At 36.4% G+C, this 26,390-nt stretch overlaps 3 protein-coding genes across 5 annotated transcripts in view; all 3 read right to left on the bottom strand.

Annotated features, from left to right (window-relative positions):
• Positions 1-4,641: 4,641 nt before the first annotated feature.
• Positions 4,642-11,845, bottom strand: LOC133873689 (casein kinase 1-like protein 10). 2 transcript variants are annotated; one of them, XM_062311443.1, is made up of 15 exons: positions 10,995-11,845; positions 10,842-10,882; positions 9,790-9,859; positions 9,526-9,674; positions 9,299-9,394; positions 7,506-7,576; positions 6,924-6,985; positions 6,758-6,821; positions 6,583-6,667; positions 6,236-6,362; positions 6,017-6,090; positions 5,855-5,915; positions 5,385-5,518; positions 4,952-5,234; positions 4,642-4,827 (listed from the first exon to the last, which is right to left on the bottom strand). In XM_062311443.1, exons 1-14 carry the CDS (start codon positions 11,068-11,070, stop codon positions 4,956-4,958), a joined length of 1,389 nt encoding a protein of 462 aa, XP_062167427.1. In that variant the 5' UTR covers positions 11,071-11,845; the 3' UTR covers positions 4,642-4,827; positions 4,952-4,955. The 2 variants fall into 2 exon arrangements, with proteins under 2 accessions (XP_062167427.1, XP_062167420.1); XM_062311436.1 differs by having other exon boundaries at positions 4,642-5,234; positions 10,995-11,844.
• A 3,883-nt stretch (positions 11,846-15,728) lies between these two features.
• Positions 15,729-18,840, bottom strand: LOC133873714 (putative pentatricopeptide repeat-containing protein At3g23330). The gene has a single exon (XM_062311462.1). The coding sequence runs from the start codon at positions 18,690-18,692 to the stop codon at positions 16,245-16,247; it is 2,448 nt and encodes an 815-aa protein (XP_062167446.1). The 5' UTR covers positions 18,693-18,840; the 3' UTR covers positions 15,729-16,244.
• A 637-nt stretch (positions 18,841-19,477) lies between these two features.
• The window catches only part of LOC133873740 (uncharacterized protein At4g14342), a 41,316-nt gene continuing 34,403 nt past the window's right edge, over positions 19,478-26,390 (bottom strand). For both annotated transcript variants that reach the window (XM_062311501.1, XM_062311492.1), the window contains exon 4: positions 19,478-19,743. In XM_062311501.1, the coding sequence (XP_062167485.1) occupies positions 19,696-19,743 (48 nt within the window). In that variant the 3' untranslated portion in view covers positions 19,478-19,695. The remainder of the gene's footprint in view (positions 19,744-26,390) is intronic.

The raw sequence follows: 26,390 nt of genomic DNA on the forward strand, positions 1-26,390 counted from the left end.
CATAAGAAATCTAAATTTTTAAGTTGACATCATTTAATATATATAGTCTTTCAAATAAAAAGTCATGAGTTTACAAAATTCTCTTCTTTAATTATAACTCAAATAAAGCTTGTAAATGAAAAGAAATATTGATTTTTTAAAAGATAATTAAAGCACTAAGAGAGAAATTATAAAATTTATTAAAATTATGTACACGATCAAAAGTTAAAAAAAAAAATGAATTATTTCTTTGGCATGTCCCAAAAGAATTGGACAACTAACAATATCCGATTGTAGGAGTAATATGATTTCAAAAACAAAAACCTTATACCTAAGCAGGAAAGTCAACATGCACAGCAATTTCAGAGGTATTACAGTTTCAAGGCCAAATCCAGCTTATTCAAACCAGAAAAGCCATTGTTTTCATCGTTTCTGTCAGAAGCTTGAACAATTGCCATGATCGGCTGCTCCAGCTGATCAAGATACGGCTTAGTGCAATCACTAGGAGGCTCGTCCGCCACTCTTCTTTGGCATTGTGGGGCAGAAAGCATAAACTGCGGTGCATGTGAGAAGCAATTCCTTGCCATCAGAGAAACTTGCGGCGACAATAGGGTCGGCGGCTGCAGAGCAAAAGTACTCGGATTAACACCAAGAAAAGGGTGTCTTTCCGGCCGCGGTAACCTGTTTTCTGGAAGGGTAACAAAACTGGGTTGCAAAGAATTGGCGAAGAGATCTCTTTGGGGGGGCATGCGGTTTGTTCTGTGTTGCCTTCTTGAGGCAGTAGTCGTCTCCTCTTCCGCCATGTGAGACTCGATGTGACTTATGAGAGCTTGAGTGCTCAAAAACACATGGTCACATAAACGACATGCAATCTGTGTCGGATTATAAAACGGTTCATGTCGTTCGTGGTTTGTCGAGCCATGCATGTTTCTGTGCCTCACATTCCAACCATGCTCAGCCATGGCAGGAATTATGGCTTAGAACAAGGGAAGATAGATGTGTTCATGGCCTTAGACAAGTGGCCAATATATAGGTAATTTCTTCACCACCTGTCGGTTTTGAAAATATGTTCAAGTTCAATGGGATGCAACTTATTTATGGTTGCCATAATGGACTATAATGGTATTCATCAACAAAATTTTGACCTATTTAATGCTCATTAAGTTGTTTTAATTTCATAATGAGATATAATATTTTGCCACTCTAAGATACAATTCTTGATCACTTTGTCTATGTGGCAATGTGATCCTCTAGTTAATTTTAAAGTTTTTATTCTAAAAAAAAAAAAAGATAAAAAAAAAAGTTGCCACGTAGGCAAAGAAGGTAGTCAAAAGTTATGTCTTGAGGTGGCAATATACCAGTGCTACTCTTTCATAATATGGAAGGGAAATTGTGTGTGTATATATATATATGGGTGGTATTGAATGGAGGATACAGCTGCTTTGATGCAGGAATCAATGGCGTAAGGCTAAATATGGGATTGCTGGCTCGTGCATTAAAAAGAGTTCGTAATAATAATTCAGGTTAATTTTCCAAAATGCATGTGTTATTAATTTCAAACCCCATTTTTATGTGATCTCATTAAATATTTCCTTTGTTGATTTTTGGTAATATAATTAATTTCTTCTGTTTAATGACATTCTTCTGATATATACAACTTTCTGACACGAAAAATAAATAATATAGCACAACCTAACTAATTAATTAATTATAAGCGGATGATATTCGCCTCAATTCTCATCTATATTGAAGTAATGGCATATGAATGAGTTACTCTTTCCTTCTTACTGTCATTGCCATCAATATGATGTTAGATAGAGAGCTGCTATGGATCCTACGGCTTTTACTACAAAGTTATTTACAAACTAAAATGACAATTTTTAATTGGTAAAATGATTGAGCAAAAAATCTGATTTCTCAATTTAAGTTATTGGCGATTGAGTAGTCAACAATATACTCTTAGGGTGCGTTTGAAATTGCGATTTCGTAGAGAGAAAAAAATGCGATTTTAAACTAAATCGCAGAAAATGAAGTCTTTAAAAAAATTGCGGTTTGAAAACGCAAAAACTACTTTTTCAAATCCTAGGCAATTGGGGTGTTTTTTTGAAAACACAAAATTTTAAAAGGCTAACATGCGATTTTAAAGGCCAAACTGCCATTTTGCCAAACGCTTAACTGCGTTTTTAAAAATCACTTTTTTAAATCGCACATTTTAAAATTGTTATTTTTAAATCGCAAACCCAAATAAACCCTTAATCATTTCACTAATTATAAATTGCTACATTAATTTGTGAGAAAAATATAGTAAAAGGGGATTATGATTGTCTACAATTATTTGCCTGAATTCTCTCAAATTCAAGCAAATGATTGTGCGAGATCACTTATGAGACTTACCTGACCGGATAAGTGGTTAGACATCCCAATTTTTATTTGGTCAAGTGTGTCCCATAAGTGATCTCTCACAATCATTTGAATTTTTTCAAATTCAGACAGAATCTATAAGGATACTAATCCACTAAAAGGTGTAGTAGCCAAACATTTTCCATGATTTCATATAATATCTATTTTGAAGATATGATTCCATAAATGAAGAGAACTACTTATTTCCCACTAATGATAACATTTATTTTAAGAGTAATGCTACACATCATCCCCTTGTCCTCCTTTTGTCACTCCAAAATTGATGTGGCTCTTAAAATCACCATTGAATTTTTGATATATCACTCTTGGATTTTGATACAATGGTGATTTTAAGAGCCACATCAATTTTGAGGTGACAAAAGGAGGACAAGGGGATGATGTGTAGCATTACTCTTATTTTAATGAGCTAAACTTCCAGGATTGGCGGTTCATTGGTAAAAGGAATCGGTGTTTTTAACTAATCACCATTACTAGGGCATTAGTAATTAAGAAAAAATATTTCCTACTGCAACCTTACACACCAACACTCGTAGTCGAATTAAGTTTATGAGTTATATTAACACCAAACTAACCCATAATCCTTTCTCATGGAGAATAGGATTTGAAAGAGTATTTATTTTATGGTCAAAATTTAAAGTTTATACATTTAATAGTATATATAAAGTCAATGTTAGCAATTATTTTTAAAAAGTTAAATAATGTGAAATTTTGTATACTATAAAAAATAGATACTATCAATTTCATCTGAGATTGAGTTCTCGGGTAAGACGTTGATAGTAAGATTCTTAGCACACTGAATGACAGGATAATGGTGTGCTCTTCACGGCTTACATAACAGTTTTCTTTTTCAATGTTGGTCATTGTTATCATTTTGAAAACTGTAAGGGAACCTAAGAAAAAAAAAAAAAAACATTTCAGGCAGATTTGAAGGTAGCAAAATGTGAAGAAGTGCTAGGTGGAGTACTGCAGCACAAACTGGTTGCTCCAAGGCAATCATTTATCCTCCCAACATTCGGATTGAAGACGATCAAAACATGATCATGTTAATGCCACGTGAGCAACTAAATTCATAATGTGTACCCATTAATTAAGAAGTAGATGACAAGGGGTGATACTAAAGAAAAGTAATACTAATTAATGACGGTTTGATAAGTTTTGGAATATGCTTTGTGAGAAAAATGGGGTAATACTAAAGAGAAGTAACAATGTACACTTTGACTTTTCAATTGCCCACCATTACTCAAGACTGGAGGATTGCATCCATTATTTCCAAAATTCATTACATGTTTCCGCCATCTATTAGCTGGATAGCTAATAAAGTTAACTGAAGTGTAAATTTATGTGTCCATCATGTGACAAATTGGGCCGCAATCAAACTTTATTCCGGCTTCATTTCCTTCATTTCCCCTTTATCTAACTCTTTTTCTTCGTGTAGTAGAAACGATTCCCCCTCAACCTTCTTTGTTCCTTAGTTTTGTTTTTTCCTCCTTGTATATATTATGTAATACGCTTACAATTTCTATACAACTCGAACGAACTTTTTCTAAAATCAACCATTAGATATGTATAACCCACATGTAACAAAACAGATCCAATGATTAGCGCTAGCCAGCTATTCGGCTCCCTCTAACTTTAAAGGCCGTCTTGTGTTTTTAGGAGTTACAAGGGTAGCCAAATGATAAAGGACGAAACTACCTTGAAAAAACGAAAAGAAAAGGGGAAACAAAACAATAGTATTATACCCATAATATCAAGACCACCAGGCTAACACAAACATAAATTACACCAAAACATAAGAGAAATGCATCTCCATAATGCATCTCCATAGCTAAAATGCATGCTAATAACAAACTAGCACAACAAATGCACTAGACAGTAGACACAACTTCACTTTCTCTATATAATCAACTTTTTTTTTTTTTTTGAAAAAGAAAAAATGGCAATCGAAGGAGCCTGTTTAGCTAAAGTTTACGTGTTAACCATTACAAAAACGTTAATGGCTTACAACATGATGATTACAATAAACCGTCAAAGCAAATGTTCTTGTCCTTTCTCAAACCATGTGGACCAAGAAAGGTTCAACAAGTGGGTGATGAAACCACCGACTATCCAACGTCGTTTACCCAAAAGCAACTTTTCTACGAGTTGTACAACATTTGCATAAAGCTCGTTGAAAAATATGAATATATCATGTTAAGGCACAACAACAACAACAACAACAACAACAAGACAACGGGCGGATTAGTCGTGAAGCAAGCTTTTCTTTTTTTACCCTCGGAAAGATATAACAGTACTTATTACAACTACAAGGGTCTCCATTATATGAACAATTTCGTAAAGTGAGATAATTTCTCTCTTTCTTGGACGAGTCTCAAGGGGCATTATAACGGCGAGAAACCACTGAAAGTCTGGACGTGGGAGCATTAGCTGTGAATTGAACCCAACAATTGATACACATTTACAAAGTAACTGGGGCAAACCATAATATTGCTGACATGATCATGACAAACTGCAAAAGGACGGCTTGAGCCTTGACACAAGCACTTCTTACCAGTTTATTTCCTCTTTCCTGTGCCGATTGACAGGAGCTCAAAGCTTCGAAGTGTATCATCACGACCACCTCTCGTGGCTGCAGTACGGCCAAAAGATGCTGTTTTGGATTCAAACCCAGGTTGAATCCTCTGGGCTGTGGACAGCCGACCACTGCCTGAGATTAGCCGGCTTGATCGATTCTCACTAGGCTCACCAGAGGAGCTTGGCCGGCTGCTTGAAATTACAGGCCTCTTTGAAGTACTGCCATTACGAGAACTGCGTCCCCTTTCATAATCAGGTTGCTGCAAATAGAGATAGAGAGAGAGAGAGAGAGAGAGAGAGAGAGCAGTAATTGAGAATCAGAGTGCAATAATGATTACACAGAAATTAAAAAGAGATAAATTAACAGAAGCTACGCAGAAAATTGCATATCACTACTTGCAACTACTCACCACGTCCTTAGAAGATGGCACATCATCTGAAGATCTGTGCCTGGAGTGATCACCATGCAAACCATGCCCTGAGCCATTCCTTCTAGAAAATGCCTCAACAGCACCAGAGAACCTTTCTCGAATCTCTTGTCCCACTACAAGAAATATACAATGGCATGTGTAAGATGTTGAAAACTTGTTCATCTTTCTATTTCAAATAAGAAATCAAATTGTGTATAAACATTTACAATTTAAAAAAAGGTACTACAGATCCCACTACTCTATAAGCTTTCTAGGGAAATACCAGTGATCAAAAAAGGAAATTCAGCATTTGGAAAATGAAAATAGATATATCAAGCACAGCACAGACACAGGACAAGCATTTGAGAGCCTGGAGTCCTTGTTACATATTAGCATAATTCTAAACATCTACAGAAGTTAATTGTTTAAGACCAACATGATTCCAAGCTTCGCTGTGAAAGGGAACAGACCTGAAGGCCTTTCTATTTTTTCAGCAGATGTTCCAGGGTTTAATGCTGGTTTCCCACTTGGCTGTTGGAAAATGTCATGAAAAGATAGTTAGATAATTTAGAAATCTCATGTGCAAAATATCTTTTTACAAATAAATAAATTCCAACAAATTATGTACTAACTCGAGCTCTAGAACTGGAGCCAATTTGAGGATACTTCAATATAGTCCAATCAAATACATAGTCAAACTGATAACCTGCACCAATTAGAACTCACTGAATCCAGTTCTCTGAAACCTCTCAATCAGATTCAAGATTAGTATCCGAGAAAGAACTCAACATCTATTAAAACAAATAAATGAAAATAATTCAAGGGCTGGGGCTTAAGAGTCTACAAATAACCTTCTCGGATAAATAGATCACGGAAAAGCCTCTTCAGATACGAATAATCCGGTTTGTCTTCAAACCGTAATGATCGGCAGTAATGGAAGTATGACGTGAACTCTGATGGATACGATTTGCAAAGGACCTGTCAATTAGCATATTTGTTTCACATACCTTCAGTTTAGAGAGCTTAAAAAAAAAAAAAAAAAAAAAAAAAAAAAAACCGGAACGAGGACGATATATCAGATTCTCTATAGCATAAACAGGTTTTTTTTTTTTTTTTTTCTGTTATGAGCTAGACCACATGTCTCATCATAAAATTAAGTATCTTGGCATAAGATGCTTGCAGGAGCAAGTGATGATACCTCTATAGGAGTAAGCATCTTCTTTTCACTGATCTTGTCATACTTCTGCTTCTTAGTGCCTGCTTTTAAGCCTTGCCAGGGAAGGCTGGAACATAGAACCATATTTTAGCAAGTTAAATACGTGAATAAGCTTAAACGAACTGGGTGAAGTGAGAATGTCAGATAAAAGATCAACCTTCCCCTCAGAAAATACATAAGCACAAAACCAAGAGACTCAAGATCATCCCTTCTGCTTTGTTCTGCAGGGAAATTATAATCATAACTACATCTAAATATATGACAGCAAGAACACAAAACCGTCTCAAATTATAATAGATGCAAAAAAATAAAAGTTCACTCACCAACTCCAAGGTGAGTATTAACACTTGCATATCGTGCTGTTCCTGTGAGATTTTTGTTTTCTCTGTACCAAAAAAAACCTCATGAACAAAGGAAAGACTGGTTGGGGGGACTTTATATTGACAAACAGGCAACAAATACTGACAACGTAGGAAATATGAGTAGCATATCAATACATCAGGAAGCCAGAAATTCATTAGTAATTGGGGCCAACATGCATAAAAACATGAAAGACAATGGTATAATGAAACACTCAGACCCGTATTATAAACAGACATTATAGCATACCTAGACAAATAGGGTCATGTCATCACTTGTTAAAGCTACCAGTCAATATATATATCCATCTTTATGTATTATAAAATGAGTGCTCCAAGGTTGTCCACATTTTGCATGAAATTTTATATGTAAGAGTTCCAGAGTGCAGAAGTACTCCATGAACAGAAAAACATAAAGCAACTGGGAAGTAACCCCCCCTCCTTCCAAAGTTAAAAAGATGAAGAAAAAAAAAAGGAACAAAGTACACTTGGTTGTATCAGAAATAACATTTCACGAAGCCACAAGAAACGATAGTGCTGGATTACCTGTATGGTATGTGCTTGTGTGTTTGAAGATCCCTATACTTTTTTGCCAGACCATAATCAATTATATATACCTGTGGTGAAAAATAAATCCAATTAAGCAAGGAAAACCTAACCAATGATAGGCACATCTAGAACAGTTAGAACTATTAATTTCAGGAGGAGTTAAGTCATGTACAAAGGACTAAGTAAGCATCAGTTAAACAGATCAATGCTGCCACGGGGCAAGGGCATTTGCCAATACAATATGTCATACAACGAAGTTAGGTGAACTCGGTCTCATAAGAGCTTGGCAAAATAGCCAGGCTGTATCTATCTAAATCCAAAATGCCTATTCTCCACTGATATTCCAACTTCACTTTGTCCCTCTTTGGATGTGAGCTTGGGATATCATCGCTTCAGCAGAAAACAAGTAGGATTAGGCTCAGTAACCGGAACATGTATTAGCCATATAGGGGACTTTTCAATCAATGAAATACATCAACCTCAAGTTCCCAAGGTTGATTCATCTTATCACCACTCAGTAAAATTTACATATACTAATTTCAAGAAATTCAGTAGATTCTGCAACCATCAAGGATTTTCCTAATTATTTTAAACCACGATTTTTTTTAATCAATATCTTCTGGGATACAAAGATAAGCTTGATCTTTGGCAGAAGTTCACAGTTTTGGAAAAACAATATGAAGGTCAACACTCTTTCTTTATGTTAATTTCTCCAGAACTACAAATCACCTCTTCATAAATAACCAAATTTCAATAGCTTCCAATCAAGCTATGCACTATCTATAAGTTAAAAATAATATATTAGGATCTACAGGATATCAATGAATGTATCCATGTTGAATTGCAATCCTTGAACAGCTCTCCCCAAAACTATAATCAGGTTGGTGGCGTTGGCCATTGGGAGTAAAAACTACAACTAGTCAGACATCTGGTCAAGACAAAAGAGAAGTCAAATTTTTATGGTTTGCCTACTTGTGCTTCCATCCATATAAACTACAAGGTTTAGCATATCCCTGGACTTAACAACAGAACCAAAAGAAGTAACACCAATGTACGATTGCCCACATTGCAAGTATATTCTCTAAACAAGATTCAACATTTGCTCAGGGGTTGGCTTACCCCCATTATATAGACTCTCTATTTTCTTTCATATGCAGGAGATCTAATAGTCACTCTTCACATAGGGAAATGTATTATACTTATCACCTCAACAAAATCAACTAAAGGATTCCCATACAGGTGTCACCATAACCCACTAACTAAAGTGTTATACCAAGCAATTGCCAATCCTTCTTCAGAATTTGATCCTTTTCCCCTAACCCCAGCAAACATAATAACCAATTATACCATAGACCAGTTCAACCATCAAACCTGTACATGGTCCTGCCCTGCCTATTTAACATGTAATCTTCAAATTACGACCAAGACGCTTATTTTAGGACAGAGGGAGTACATACAATGCTCAGTATGTAGTCCATGCATACATAGGTATATATCACCATAGCTATAAAATATTCTGGCCAAATCAAATATCACAAAACATTCACATTTTCAAGATGTCCAATATTTCCAACAGAAGCCACACAGAGTCTTAAATAGAATTGAAGATGGCCTACTGCAAAGATATTCATGTACTTAGGTCCAATGTTTGCATGTATTTAAAGTAACAGAATATGAAAACATACATAAACACAATGTTTGCATGTATTTAAAGTAACAGAATATGAAAACATACATAAACACACACACACACACACACAAAAAAAAAAACACTATATAGAGAAGTTTACCTGATTAGCTTTGCGCCCTAAACCCATTAAAAAGTTATCAGGCTTTATATCACGGTGAAGAAAACCCCGTGAATGCATATACTCAACTCTGTTTATCTACATAAAATAACAGGAAAAGGAAAAGCATCAGTATGAAAGCCATTTTAGCCAATATACCTTCATTGTTTTTTGGGATAAGTAATAACATATTACCAAATATACCTTCATTGAAAACATTGGATACTTACTAACTGATCTGCAAGCATCAAAACTGTTTTTAAAGAAAACTTTCGATTGCAATAGTTGAACAAGTCTTCTAGGCTTGGCCCTAAAAGGTCAATAACCATAACATTGTACTCGCCCTCAACACCAAACCATTTCAGATGGGGGATACCCGCTTCATACAGATAAAAGATAAATAAGTACTTAAGTAGATACATAAATTGATTTAATCACAGAAATCGCTTCATATCAACTCACTATAGACAAAAGGACTAAAAAAGGAAACTTACTCCCTCCTTGTAGAAGCATGTATAACTTTGACTCATAATGAAGCTGAGGGTGCTTGGTCTTCACAGATTCCTGAGAAAACAAGGAAAGTATGTATAGGTTGGCAATGAAAGTCATAAACTTACTAAAGTAGCATACAAGCAAAATCATGGATTCCAAAAATATAAAAAAACAATAAAAACTTGAATTGAAGTACTCAACCATGTACCACTCAAGCACACGAAAAGAATAATAATATAAAACTTGTATTAACACCATATGCACACACTACATGCAGATTAAGATTGGTATTAATACCAAAATAATCGACAAGAACCATCTAAAGGATCTAGATAAATAATATATGAAGGGAGCTGGAGGACAATAAACACTTTGATTGTAAACTTAAATGAAGCCCTTCCCCAGCTCTCTTATGCTATTCACAGTAGAAAAGTATATAAATAGATTATTGTGAATACTTATAGATACTTGAATGAAATAATTCTCAGTGAGACCTTAAAATACAACTCTCAACACCTAAATTCCAACTTACTGAATTACCAATCCACCCACAAATATTAGTCCTCTCATCTCTTAGGAAATCTGCAATGATAGATCAAACTAACACAAAAACTGGGTGCAGCATGCTTCTAAGGAAATCTGTAAATTAATTTCAGTAATTAATCAGCTTAGCTAAACAGCAAATCAAGTTTTTGGATGTGTAGACTAAGAAATCAAATAACAACTTTTTAAGCAAGCTGAAATGCAAGTTTGATGCTACCAAAAATTGCAAGTTTACTCAAAATTTAAGGCGGTTTTATATATAGACGAAATCCACCTCTCACAAAAGAGGTATTTAAAAGAGGCAACCAAAAACATAAAGTTGGAAACTAGTTCCATGTTTTTGGCTTGTTCAATCAATGACTTGGTCTAAAAACCTCAATCTACTAGATCACGGCTAAAAAAAAATAAAAACTGATCCAGTCTCAAATATTCCAAAAAATCCTACACAATACTTTAAACACCCCAAACAAAATTTATATGGAACAGAGGAAACGAAGAGCCCCCCACATACCAGCTTGACAGCCACTTCCTCTCCACTTTGAACATTAACCCCTGAAACAAACCAATTGAAACCATTATGAACCCAACATGATTCGCAACACGAAAAATTCAGCAAAGGGTGAAACAAGCATACAATGCTAGTTTACACGCATGAATTGCATACCCAAATAGAGTTCGCCAAATGATCCGCTACCGATCTTCCGACCGAGCTTAAACTTCCCACCAATCACACACTCCATGATCCAACTCCAAATCAAAAGAATACAAAACCAACAAGCTCAGCCCCTTCAGCCTCTTAGCCTACAATCCAATCCAATACCACAATGATCACAGAGCTTTTTGCTCATCCAAAAAGCTCACCGCCGACAGATCTTCGATTCCAATCCACTCTCAGATCCATCAAATCAAAACACAAACAAAATGATCCCAAAACCCTTTTCTATACATCAACAACCAAGTTCAAAAATACAAACTTTGCCCAAAAATCTGGAAAAAAATAAAAGAAGAAATCTATACAATACGTGTAGATATATCTCTAGCTTACAACTACAATACAAAATAAAAATAAAAATAAAAATAAAAATAAAATCTTCGGAAAACCCCTTACTCACGGAAATAAACCCGAGCTATAGGGTCATCAAAAGTGGGTCTTTTTTTATTGGGAAAATCGGGATGAGAAAAAGAATGTGAAAGAAAAGAGAGCGAGAGAAAAAAAAGGTTATTTTTCCTGTGAAATTTATCGTGGGTAGAGATTATTGTTGAGATGAAAAGAATGGGACTGGGACTTTTGTAGTTGGCAGAGGAATCTTAATCTGCTTACGATTTGCACGTCCAAAAAACTGTGGAGGTAGCTTCCAAGGGGATCTTTCGGATCTGGGTTTGGGTCAGGGACTGGGTTTTCTCGGAAAATTCTTGAGATTCTCTGGAAAGGAATATTGAGCTGAGAGAGCGAGAGAGAGAGATAGAGTAGAGAGACAGAGAGAGAGAGAGAGATGAAGGGAAAAATGGATGATTGATGAAGGAAAAGCCAACTGATATTACATGGGTTTTTTTATTATTATTATTATTTTTTGGCATTGTTGTTGTTTGTATTCTCTTATTATATAAGAGTTAATTGGTTAAAAAAGTGAGAAAATTATAGCAGGGACTCCAGCTTATGTGCTAATCATGAACTCTATCTAATCTACCTTAACCTTTTACTCAACTCCTCCCTTTGCATGAATTACAAGGGAAAATGCTTGGTATCAAAGAGATGATGAGGGAAATGAAACCTCCATCTACCTTTTACTCAACTCCTGCAAAATGGTTTTCTTTTGGTATACTTGATGCATTGGTCCAATCATTTCAGGTTGTCTCCTACAACTACTACTACTGTTAACACATTACTTTGAAGAAACAAATGCTTTGGCATTACTTACGCAGAGCATTGTGGGTATTAATTTGCATTTTTGTACCCAAAAACCCTTTTCATTGGGAGCCATCATTTCAGCTTGTCCTATACTGTGGATGATACGTGACAAAAATACGTTACTGCTGAACCTACCTAAAAACATAGTAGACTACTGCTCCAGTTTTGAGGGCGGAGGGTATGTTTGTTTGGTGTTTTCGGTTAGGTATTTTTTGTTTTTTGTTTGAAAAAAAAAAGGGGGTTTAATGTGATACATAAAAGCAAGAAGTATTTTTTTGGTGGGTAAGAAGTGTTTTTTGGTGTGGTTGATATTTGAAAATATGTTTTTTGTGAGGTACAACTGCTTATTTAAAAATAATAATTAAAAAAGAAGAAGATGTAAAGCCGATTTCTCACATATAAAAAAAATAAAAAGAAATTAAAAAAATAGCAGTGGTTGCCATGGTGTCAGTCACCCCTTTCCCCTTCCTAAAAGTGGCCGCATGGCTACTCTTTTTAAATAATAAATTAATTAACTTGCAAAAGTTTACCATTTGTTTTGTTAACATAATACCTTTTTTGTTTTTTTTGGTATTTTGTATTATTTGTTAATTTATTTAGAAAAAAAAGTGTAATTTTATTTGTGAAAACATAAAACACTGGAACCCTTTTTTTTTTTTTTTTCTTTTTTTTTAACCTAAAAACCTTCTTCATTACCGAAACAACATACCCCAAAGAGTTACAAAGACCAGATCCAAATACACAATCCAGAGAAATGAAGGCAATTACAAACACATGTAGGCGAAGCTAAACAGAGCCCGAAAGTAGCGATTAGAGATAAAGAACCTCTACCTACTAAGCCAAGAAAACCCTAGTTTAAAGCAACTACCGAAAAACCGTAGGATGTGATACAAGGAAGAAGATACATCAAAACAAAAAAAAAACCCAGGAATACAAGTACCAAAAAAAAAAAAAAAAAAGCCGGTGGTCACTACACTATTCTTTATTATGTGTTTCTCGTGAATGCCAAAGTAAAATTAAAGACAAAATTCCAAAAAAGCAAATTAATATCACCCTCTGACACTCTTATCAGGAATCATGGAAACTCAATGCAAAAGTAGAAACGCGGGATTCGGAAAAGTTACAAAAACTAATGTTACGACTCTCTCTTACGTTAATTTTGTGTTTTTTTTTTTTTTTTTTTTTATAAAATTAAGTAATTTTTAAAATTATTATTAAATTTATAATTTATCATTATTAAATTTTAATCAAATGATAATTTTAAAAGTCACAACATTTTTAAAGAGTTTAAAGATGACAAAATGTGTTATTTCTACATCACATTACGTTACATCAATTTTTTATCAAAATACATGAGATATGGGACCCATGTATATGTGACCCACATACATAAACTCCAAATCCTATGTATCTTAATGTAAAATTAATGTAAAGTAATATGAATCGAAAAAATAATTTTCCAAATTTACGGCGTTTATGGTAATAAAAGTGCACTTTGCCCTTCTTCTTTTTTACTTTTATACTCTCTCTCTCTCTCTCCAGAGGGTTAGAAATAAGGAAAGAAATTGGTCTAAAAATTCATCAGCCATGACGTTTTGTTACATTGACGCCGAAAGTGTAAATTTTATCGATTTACTTTTTAATATTAGATCGGTTGTTAAAAGGGGTTTCTTTCATCAACTTTATGTTAAATCCCTAAAAGTACTGCTGCCACATTATATTCAATCATAACGTATCCGTTTAATAAAAATAAAAAATAAAATAAAATTCTAAATATAAATATAAATATACAAAATTAAAAAATAAAAAATAAAATAAGTTGGGGTCGTCAGACCACCCCCAAATTTGTCAGAGAGGTGGCTGAACCACCTCAATTTTTTTTTTTTTTTTTATTATATTTTCTTATTAAAAAAAAAACACGTCGCCTTTTGCTTGGATATGTTGTGATAGCACTATTAAAAATTTAACGGAAAGTAGACGGAAAGATCTCTTTGATAAGATTTCTAACCTAAAGAAGTAAATTAAAAAAGAGATAACTTTACAAAAGAGTATTGAATTATATGCCGTTTTGAGATAAGGGTATTGAACTAGCAAACGTCTCAAACTGGGCATCCACATTTTCAAATGTCTTACTTAAAGGTACTCCGTTAGGATTTACTGTTAAATCTTATCGAAGTACCCCAAATACCCATTTTTTTCTTTAGAAAAAAAAAATGCTAGGATTTAGTTGTTGGTTAGAATTTAACGGAATTTGTTAAAACACCCATATTTGAATCTTTAAAAAAAAATAAAAAACAATGATATTTTAAGAATTTATGCAGGATTTAAAAGTAAATCTTAACGGAGTATCCTTAGGTGAGACGTTTGGAAACGTGGATACCCCAATTTAAAACGTTTGTTAGTTCAGTACCCTTATCTCAAAACGGCGTATAATTCGATATATTTTTGTGAAGTTATCCCATTAAAAAAATTTAAACCTTCTTCATATATGTCACGAGCAGTTTTGCCTGAAAATAATGAAGAGGTTAGTTCTCGGTTAGTTCTCGACTTCTCCACGCCATTAATAGAGGCAGAAAATAAATATAAGCATAAAAGAAATCCATGGGTGCCTTTGTCGAGTGGGTATTTATGCTTTGCATCACAAGGTATGAAGCGTAGCTTTCAGTAGCGTAGATAGAGGTAAAAGGTTGGTAGTTGATTTGACATACACTACACACTGTTTATTTGGGGGTATATGGGATGGGACCAATCATACACCCATTTGCCCTCTGTTCATCGGACAAAAAATCAAAATTACTCCTTTGGTCCCTGCATATTGGGGTCGGTGGGATTGGAAAAAGCTTCATATTTACTAATCATGCAAAAAACACCACCAAATTTAATTATAATATGAGGAATTTAATTTGCAAGAAGGTACAAACGCCACATTCAGATGATAACCTGGGGCAAAGGGAAGTTCTATAAGAATGTTCACTAAAACTAACCGGGCATTTAAAGGCATACAAATCATTGTACAGCTAAGGAAAGGGACATGAGCCAAACTGTACCATTTAGAAACAGGTAATGACAATTAATCATCTGAACCAATGAGTGCAGAGAAAACAGCAGCAGCCTCACCTAATCCAATATACCAAGAAAATTAATCAAATGCTATGCAGGTAAGTTGTGCAAATAGAGATGATAACCACGTTTAAGCTCTCTGAGTGATGAGATGTAGTTTGCTATCAAATCTGAATGATTTTTTCTGTGGGAAATCTTTCTGGTAAGCAATAGCATGTGATGCAGTTCCCCAAAGGAACGACGTCCTCTCCTCTAAATGTTTCTGGTAATCAATAGACAGTTCTCTGAACAGAACATGTCATGCAGTTCTTCAAAAGAACAATGTCATTTCCAGCACAGAGTGATGAATTAGATGGCAACAACCTGGTAATAAGAGAGACCTTCAAAAATTAATTTTTTTTCTCATTTTCTTTTTTATCCCATACTAAAATTCTTGGTTCCGCCCCTATATATATATATGATTTTGTGCCTCGATTATCACTTCTAGTAACCCTACCAATGTCACACAGCATGCCAACGATGTTGATCGAAGCTAAATTATATGCTTCTAAATTTTATTTTATTTTGTTCCACAAAAGAACAACATGCTCTCCCCTAAATGTTTCTGGTAATCAATAGAGAGTTCTCTGAACAGAACATGTCATGCAGTTCTTCAAAAGAACAATGTCATTTCCAGCTCAGAGTGATGAATTAGATGGCAGCAACAACCTGGTAGTAAAAGACTTCGCAAAAATGCACTTCATTGTTTTTAGCATTCTTCCTGTGCTTGCTTGGTAGCTGACTAGCAGTGCCATCAGGAACTCCTTTTTATTGGTTCACTAATGGTCGCTACCAATCTCTTTAATACGCTCAAAGCTGTGTTCTCCCGACCAAGTCATCCTGCAGTTTGGCCGATTTCTAATGGTTTCAGGTCAAATTAGAATGACCCAATTGCATTATGCTGAGTCACCAATAATCACCACAAGAACACTTTCCATCCTTGAAATGGTGAAATCGGCTGTTATCCCTCACAATGATCTCTCTTCCAACAATCTTTGATATGAACTTAATCGCCGTGTGGCAGTCTGTGCAGACGCGAATATTCTTTGTTACTCGAATTGTTGTGCCAGCAGGAGTGCTAATGATGCCAAATGCTATAGCGAGCCTTTCGCTGTGGCTATGTAGCAAGTATTTCCTATGCTCCTCTTCAACATCATGGAGCACCTCTTTTGTGTCGGGAACATACCCTTCTCGCTCCATCTGCTCTAGTAAAACTTCCAGTGCCTCATTTATTCTGTCATGATATGGATGGGATTTATCTCCAGCCACAAAAGCATGCGTCTTGTTCTTAACTTCGATCCAGCTGCAAGCTGGTTTCTTTTTCATGCCCTTTTTCTTCAGGGAAATTCTCAAATTTGCTGCATCTTTCCATCTCCTAGCAGCAGAATATATGTTTGATAGTAGAATGTAGGCCCCTATGTTCTCAGGATCAACCCTGAATATTTTGTCAGCAACCTTTTCTGCCAATTCAACATTCTTGTGAACTCTACATGCGGCCAACAATGTTGACCACACACTTCCTGTTGGTCCTATATGCATGTTAGAGATAAACTTATAAGCTTCCTCCAGCCTTCCTGCTCGGCCCAAAAGGTCTGCAACAGCAGCATAGTGCTCCAAGCCTGGAGCAATTCCAAAATCCTGAGTCATACTATTAAAATATTTCCAAGCTTCATCTACCAATCCAGCATGGCTGCAGGCAGTCAACACAGCCACAAAAGCCCCAACGTTGGGTTTTACTCCCTCCATTTCCATCTGCTCAAATAAGGAAATGGCATCATGGGCATGCCCGTGCAAAGCATATCCCATGATTATGGCCGTCCATGACACCATGTCATGTAGCTCCATCTCATCAAAAATCCACCTAGCTATCCTAATGTTCCCACATTTGGCATACATGTCCACGAGGGAGCTGGCAATAAACACGTTATCATCAAATCCACCTCTAATTATGTATCCATGTAGCTGCTTCCCCAAATGTAGTGTGGTCAAGTGAGCACAAGCTGGCATGATACTTGAAAAGGAAACATGCCTTGGCTTAATTTTAGCCTTCAACATATGCCGAAAGAATCTCAGGCCTTCGTCGAACAGACCATTTTGCACACATCCTGCAATTATAGAATTCCATGAAATGGCATCACGCTGAGATAAGAGATTGAAGACCCGACATGAATCTTCCACACGAGTACACTTGGCATACACGTCAATTAAGCTACTTCCAATGAACAAATCTACATCAAACCCATGTCTTATGGCATACGCATGGATTTCCTTTCCCTTAATAACATCCACATATTCTGCAAAGATAGGAAGAATACTCGACAAAGTGAAAGAATCAGGCTTCAAGTTTGCATTCCCCATCTCTCTAACCATTGTTAAAGCTTCTTCATACATTCCATTTTGTGCATTTCCTGCAATCACGGTATTCCAGGAAATAAGATCCTTTTTTGGCATCATATCAAAAATCTTTCTCACACTATCCATTAGTAAAGCCCTTACGTCTATCTTTCCCACAGAAACATCATTCATTTTCCCATAGAAATGCCCACTAATCTCCCTATTTCCACTAATTTGAGGAGACTTATCACTACTTTGATTCAAGTTAAGTTTGTGATCAATACCCGTGACCTGTTCTTCATACTTGTTCACCAATTCATTTGAGTTACAATTATTATTATGATTCTTAGTCTCACCACTACCTATTTGTCTCTTTGCTTTTCCATCAAAGTACAGCATCCCTCCCTCACCTTCTAACTCCTCAGACACAATTCTACCGCTCAGTTCCCCACAACTAGCCACACCACTTTCACATTCATCTTTTCGCCTTCTATCAGGCATTCCATCAAGCATCTCAGGCGCGCTAGACCTCTGTCTGCCACTCTCACCCAAGCTCTGAAATCTCGAGTACATATTCATAAGCGCATTACCAGTATACAAGTCGAAATCCATACCAAGCCTTATAATGCAGGCATGTAGCGACTCGCCCAACCTCAAGTCCATCAGCAATGTGCAAGATTTCAGCACAGAAGGGAACACATGGCAGTCTGGGTGCTTACCCATAGCCCGCATCTCGACAAAGAATGCCAAGGATTGGTGGGAAAGGCCATGGAAAGCGTAGCATTTGATGAGGGATTTCCAAGCAAGAGTGGGAGGGGAGTGGAGGGTGTTGAAGAGTAGGAGTGAGTCATGCAAGAGGTTGAGGTTTGAGTAGATGGAGAGGAGAGTGATGGACAAGTGAGTGGAACATGGACCTTCGGTTTTGAGGATGTGGGCATGGAGCTGTTTGGCCTGGGACTTGGTTTTGATGGTGGTGGGATTTCTGAGGACGGTTCTGAGCAGGGTTTGTGTTGAAGTCATTGGTTTTTGAGGGTCTTGGAGATGGGTTTTTGTCAACTGGCATTGTAGCGGTGGTGGTTGTTCTGTGGAAAGAGTTAGTAGGCGTATATAGCTTTTCTTTCTGTCGAAGGCTAGGAATGGGTATAGTAAATGCTTTGAAGATGCATGGATTGTCAATTTTTTAAGCTACATACCTTGGCACGATCTGAGTTTACCTTAACAACAACTTAGAGCCTGTTTGGAATTACACAAATTGCTACCGTAACAACTTAAAGCCTGTTTGAATTTACATTGAGAAATAAAGCTTGCCTTTGAAAAAACCTCATTTTTGAGCTTCTTCTTCCAAAATGCAATTTTAAGCTTTTTAGAGCAAAAAAGTCAAAAAGTACCTTTTTTAAGTCTTTTACCAAACAGCCCCATTTTTCTTAACAAATTTTTATATACTAAAAACACTTTTTAAACTCTTTAATGCCATTTACTGATTTAAGTATTCTATTTATATTAAGTCGAATTTGTTTTTCAACACCAATTGCAGCACAATGATACTTCACATACAAAGGTCAAGGGCAGTAAACCGCCTTTATAAACAACCACAGGCTCACTTACGGAGCCATTTTTGAGAACTCAAATCTTATCTCTCTAATCGTCACCTGTATATCTTCTACTTATGTCTGCATTATAACCTTTCTATTCGTAACATTTCTCTCTAATAAGGCACAATTTATCAATGAACAAGAAGCAAGCCTTGTTTCACATGCATAGGGTTCAGGTTTCACATGCATAGGGTTCAGGATTTTTTATCAATGAAAAAATCCAAGCGCTCACATAATGACTAATTTTACACGCCCAAACAAAAGTTGGATAAGTGTTATACCAGTGCTCTATTCATCAGTCCCACATACAATAATTGTTCCTCCAAGCAAAAACATATATAGATATCACAATTTAGGAAACAAATATGGGACTCTCAGCCTGCAAAGATTGGGAGTTTATCATGTTTCAGATTTGGCCCAAATGACAATTTTCAATCGTCTTCTCTTTCAGGGGGGAGACCACAAGGCAAAAGCATTTTCTGCACAATAAAAATCAAAAAGAAGAAAGGATTAGAAAATTTATTGATAAGGCTCCAAAAATCACTAAGCCATCATCCTATATCATTAGATAAGATTTAATATCACAAAAGATCCATCATCAGTCCTATCAAGCCAGAACATTTGCCAACATTTTGAATGGGAAATTATGAACATGTCTGTCACTCATCCCATCTTTCCAAAATATGAATGATGTAAATAACTCATTCTTCAGTTCCAGCAAAGATGAGAGTGCTTCGATGCTTCCACAGGAAACAATAATAGCAACTTCAAGACAAATAAATAGGCAGATAAAATATTTGGTCCCATGGTTGATTAACTAAGATATAGCAGGTGATCATGGTTCAAACATAAGAAACTATTTGGGCTAGACCATTTAATTAAAGATAAGGCTTCTCCAATATGCTAGAAAAAAACAGCACAAATTTACTAGGTTACATACACAGAAGTGACTCCCAATGGCAATGATGGATTACACAGACGTTAGATTGAAAACTTATATATAGAGATCATGTCATCTATGAAGAAATATGAAAAGATAAACCACATGATCTGCATACAAAGTTTGGAAAAAGCATTGCAAACAAAAACTTGATATATATGTGTGTGTGCACGCGCCCGTGAGCGTGAGTGCACAATACAACAAAAATTGTTGCAGAAGATGAGAGGAGAGAAAGGAGGAGAGCAAATGAATCTCTATTTTGAAGGGAAATGGCATAATGCAAGGGCTAAAACCTCACAACAATAAAGGAGAATCATTTCCTGTATCTGAAGAAGCTAAAATACCAGCTCTATTAAATGGAAAACGAAGTGAAGAAAAATTGGATGACACAGTTACAGTTGATAAACAATTCCCAGTTAGATTTCATATTGTTAAGATTAAGACTGCTTCCTAAGCTTCGTAAAAAATTCCCGAGTCACAAATGGATACGAATTGTGGTTCGTGCCAGCACTTTACTTTTTTATTGATAGCAAAAAATGGTATACTCTTACATGTGAAGGCATGCAAACATTGATATTGTACAAGTCTTCCCCATTTAGATGATCTCGCCAGCGGATCACATTCTTAGTCTTGTACCTAACTCGATGGTCAAGCTAACCAGTTGGACAATAGATATTCTCTTACTGAGTCTAGAGCGATGGGTCATGCAGCAATAAATTTAGGTTACTGGGTCATGGAAATTTTGGTTATTTCGGTATTTGCTAGATGTGGGTTGTAGGACAGATACTATTAGAAAGCTAATCAAGTTTGCCTTTATATGTGGCTTTTAGGCTGGTTTAGAGGAGAGTTTTTAGATCTAAAAGGTCATAAATGCAAGTTGAGAATCTGAAGTCCATGAATATCCTCTATTTTACCCAAACAAAATTAGATTTTAATTAATAGAATATCAAGTGTTTTTTCTTGTTAAAAGCATGGTTACCTAGCCTCTTTGCAACCAGAAAACCTTCACCCATACCCTTTGAAACTGAAAAAAATAAAAAGTTTTCCCATACTTCAGTCATCTTTTAAGCCATCAAAACCGACCCCAAAACCTCAAATTTAACCCATCACAGGAAGTTCCAGTAATCAGATTCCTTCAAGATCAGGCCCTCTTTGATTTCTTATCCTAGTCCTACAGCACCAAAAGCAATCTAACAACTGTAAGTTCTTTCATCCATAATCACAAACCACTAAATCCTGACCCATCTTAACAAAAACCAAACAAACAAGCAATGATAGACGGCTTTTCCAAATATGTCATACAACAATGACAGAACAAACTAGGCAAATGCATCAAAGTCTGATTAATCTCACAGCTTTCAAGACCAGTCAGTATTTTAAGTTCGAGAATATGTGGCCAAAATCCAAAGGCTTTGTTGAAAAGGTGAAGCAGTGGTGGATGCCTTACAGCTTTCAAGGCTCCCCTAGTCTTACTCTAGCATGTAAATTGAAAGCGTTGAAAGTGGGCTTGAAAAAGTCGAATGAAGAGGTATTTGGCAATGTTGTGAAGCATAAAAAGGTTCTTTTGTATGAGCTCCAAGTTCTTGATGTTATTGCGGAGGAATGATTCTTGTCTGATGTTGAAAGGTTGAGAAAGACTGAAATTATTAGTGACTTGGAGATGACTACTCTTTACAAAGAAGTGAGCAGGAGGTAAAAATCAAGGGCTCTTTGGTTGAGAGAGAGAGATAAGAATACTAAATTCTTCCATCATGCGACAAATTCGAACAAAAGTAACAACATCATTGATTCCTTAGTTGTTGATGGCTCCTTATCTTCATACTCTTCAGAGATTTGGGAGTATATTGTGCAATTTTACACTCGCCTTTATTTAGAGCAACTTAGTTCGAGGTCCAAATTGGATGGTCTTTCTTTCAATTCTATCTGTGCTGGGGAGACTCTGGATGGAAAAAGCTTTTGAGAAGAGTGGGGTCTTTGAGGTTGTTGGGGATAAAATTAATTCCGAAGACACGTGGATTCTGTGACATTCAGAGGTTCGAACCACAGAACCGACCCGCGGATCACCTCGGATATTCGTCAGATACTGTGAAGACCGAGAAAATAAATAGGGGATTTAGCAATTTATAAATAGTGTTTTTAAATATGGGGTTGAATATTTATTGGCAAAAGATAGAAATAAAATTAGATGGGGTACCACTGTGATTAATAATAGTAGGGGGTTTTAAATAAAAGGAAATCTCGCCACCCACTCACGTCGTGCCACATGTCCCTTATCTTATCCCATTCTTTCTTTTCTTTTTCTCTTTTCTTTCTTCTTTTTCTCACCCGCACAGCCCATGTGCATGCCCATTTCGTTTTCTTCTTCTCCCTTTATTCTTTCTTCTTCTTTGTTCTGCTGCGTGAGTGACCCACTGAGAGATTGAGAGTGAGAGAGGGACCGAGTAAGAGGGAGAGATTCTGAGAGATTGGGGGAGGGAAGATAGACAGAGAGCGTGAGATAGAGGGAGACCGAGAGATGCTGAGAGAGATGAGTTCGGGAGAGTTGAGGGAGATGGAGTCCGATCCTCCGATGGGTGGCGCCGACGAGACCAGAGGACGCCGACGACGCGATCTCCGGTGAGCCGTGAACCCGAGATGACCCAGGTGAGAGAGAACCCGAAACCCGTAGAAACCGTGACCCACGACCCGTGAGGACCCGATCCTCCATGATCGGCGACTGGGACTGAAATCCGGCGATGGTGGAGCTCCGGCGGAATCCAGGAGCTTGAACTCGCGAGCCCAGAAAACCCGAGGACCCGTGACCGTGACCCGTGAAACCCGTGACCCGTGTGCAACCCGAGAGGAAATCCGGTTCCCCAAGTGCGTTTTCCGGCGGATGGAGGCTGTTCTCCGGTGGTTTCCGTCGGTAGTGGACTGCCCAGAACCCCACGAACCCGAGACCTGCGACCCATGACCCGCTGAACCATGTGGAAGACCCGGTCCTCTAGGAGCGATTTTCCGGCGAGTTTTCCGGCGGTCCAGTAGCGATTTCCGGTGGATTTTCTAGGAAAATCCTCTAGGTAATTTCTTGTTGATTCCTAGTTGCTAATTTTGTAGATTAATTTGTTGATTGTTGAAATTAGGGTTTGATAATTTTGGGGGTTCTCTATGATTGGGTTTCGGTCTTGATTGGTTGAGTGATGTGTGTGCACTGTTTGGCCGAATTTGTGGGTGTGTAGCTTGGATTTATTTCCCCGGTAATGGTTGATGATTTTCAGAATTTGGGTTAAGTTTTGGGAAGAAATTTAGTGGATTGCTATGGCTTTTGTTAAATCTGAATCTAGGGTTTTGTTTGTGAATTTTGGGGCTTTTGTTATGATGTTTGGATTGGTTGGATTCTTGAGTGTTGGTGATTTTTGGGAGATGATGGGCTGATTAGTGTAAATTTGATGGGTTGGTTTGGAATAAGTTTTGACAAGATTTAGAGTTGCATCTTAGGGTTGTTTAGAGGTTAAATATTATGGGTGTTACTCTTTATACCCGAATGAGTGTTTTGATCATGTTTTGAGGCTTTCACTTAGTTGGAAATTATATATGAATTTGTATTGAATTGTGAACTAAGGTTATGTGATTTTGGGTGCTAGGAGGTTTAGTTAGTTGTGTTTATGAGTTTGGTTTGTTGGTTATCCTGTCTATGAATGAGATTGGATTCATTGACTTTGGATTATATTTTACGGGTTTTAATAGGCTGATTTGGTGTGGTGCCTATTGGGTGAGTTTTGTGGTTATGTTGTGTTAGATTGTTGATGGTTGTATGTATGTGGCTAATTAGAGATGCATTAGGTGAGAAGGATGTAGTTTTGGAATTGAATCTTTCGATTCTTTTGCTATAGGTTCATAATCATTTAAAGGGAGTCAATTAGCTAGTTTTGATATGGAAGTTAATTTATTTAGATCCTTTGTGTGAATAGCAAATACGGTTAAAATAAAGAATAGATTATCGTTGTGTCTAATCGAATAAAATGAATATGTAATACTTAAAGAAAGAATGAGTAGAAGTAAAGTGTCAAATGTTAGGTTTTATGAGTTAGTTATAGAAATATTTACCTAACTAAAAATAAATTAAGGGAATGGGTAAATAAAGTAAATGTAAGAATATAGTAAATAAATGGAATTATACTTGGTCCAGTTTAGTTATCAACCAATGATTCATTAAGATCCTATAACCTAATATTAGAATAAAGTACTTAAGTATGCCTCCGAACTAAGCTTGAGCTTGTTAAGTATTGTACATATATATATATATATATGTTGTGAACTTAGTAAATAGCAACAAGCTATAAGAAGGATTAGGAATAATAATGTGACACAATAGTAATAAATAAACTAATGAAATAGTAGATGCGTTTTCTAGTTAATAAACAAGATAAGACACCAACCTATAACCAATGACTAATCTAATAATAGTTTAAGATATCTAGATAGCTTAGAAGCGAGTGACGTGACGTGTGAGCCTGCGGGTAGTTAGGATGTCATAGAGTATGTGATTCAATAGTGTAGTCTAACGATACCAATGTTTGCAGGATCGTGTTCGAATTGGAGACTTTAATTGGTTCTCCAATGTAGAGTTCAAGTGACTAGAGTTCAAGGGATTGTTCGAGTTGGAGTCCAATGCAGCCAAGGTGGGTATTCCACTCACTGAGAAAATATATATTTTTATATGTATTGGATTGAAAAAAATATATATATTGTTTATGAAACCGAACCAACCATATGATGAAATGTATATGCTTTGAGATGATTTGTTTAGTTTCGATTATGTTTAAACTATATCAATGATGTTAAAGAGATAGAGTATGAGTGAAAAGTATTGAATAGATTTAAAGTGTTAAGTTCTGCGGTTGAGATTTAAATTATGCAAATTGTTTGAGAACATGTCATGTTGAAACTGCGTAGATTTGATAAAGAAACTAAGTTTTGAATGATTTTAAAGTGTTGGGTAAAATGCTGGATTTGTTTAGTTTTAAAAGGACGTGATTTAACAACTGCATGATTTGAGCATGATACAGTAGTGAAATATATACTGGTCAAGCACGGAACATTGAGCATGTAGTATAGAGCATACATCAACAGTAGTACAGCAGTAAAGGAACAGGATACACAGTAAAACAACAGTTATCAGCATCGTGGGGGACCGAAGCCCCAGTAGACCCAGTCATGCATATCATGTATAGCATTGTTTAATGAGTGATGTTTTTATGTTATGAGTAGTTTTGCTAGACGTATTGGTATGCATAAGAGTCTTCATGAAAAGATCTTATGTATATTTTTATCGGATGGTCACATGTGTTAATAGCATACATTGAACTTGAAAGTACATGGATACATGATTGCCCGAGTGCGAGTAATGGCATGTCTATAAGTAGGAAGGTTGACTGTTCTTGTTCTCCAGGAAAGACGTGTTAGCATGATTGAGTTTAGCTCTAGTGCTCTCATGATCTACTGGCGTCAAGGCACAAAGCTGAAATACGATTAGAGATGGTGTTGCGAGTATTTTGTTGACGGATGTTGTCCTAGTACGGAAGAGTAAGATGCCATGTTCTTTGCTTAAGACTTATGTGTATACGTGATATCTGTGATGGAGTGATCGTGTGCACATATGTCCAAGCGACCGGTGAAAAGTATTATTATAGAAGAGTCTATATGTAGAATCTTCCAAGCGGTAGATTGGAACTTCTACATATGTTCACAGCTATATAGTATGTTTTAAATGTTTTCTAAATAGTCGGTGTTTGCTGCATTAGCTGTTGGTAAATGGTGGCTAATATAGTGCTCGCACGACTAAAAATAAATAGAGGTTGGTTCTTTGTGAAAACTCAGTCAGTCTTATACCACTGAGGTCTTAGTATGAGGTATACTAAGGCGGTGAACTCATTATTTCACCTATGAGGATGTGGATACCACCACAACCATGTAGATGATGTTTCTTTGGCTGCAGGTACTTCGGTATAATCGATGGGTCGGTAGCAGTGTGCTTGGGATGTTATGACTGAAGCTCGCCGCGACAGTTGTAATTGTCGGACCACGGGTTGTCCACTATTATATAGGTTTGGTATGGCTTGTGACGTTTGTGTCACTTATTCTTTGTTAAGCCATTTTTGTTATAGTGTTAATAAGACTCAAACATATAGATATTAAATGGCTCTT

Source organism: Alnus glutinosa, chromosome 1, assembly GCF_958979055.1.
Source record: "Alnus glutinosa chromosome 1, dhAlnGlut1.1, whole genome shotgun sequence".
Taxonomy (NCBI): domain Eukaryota; kingdom Viridiplantae; phylum Streptophyta; class Magnoliopsida; order Fagales; family Betulaceae; genus Alnus; species Alnus glutinosa.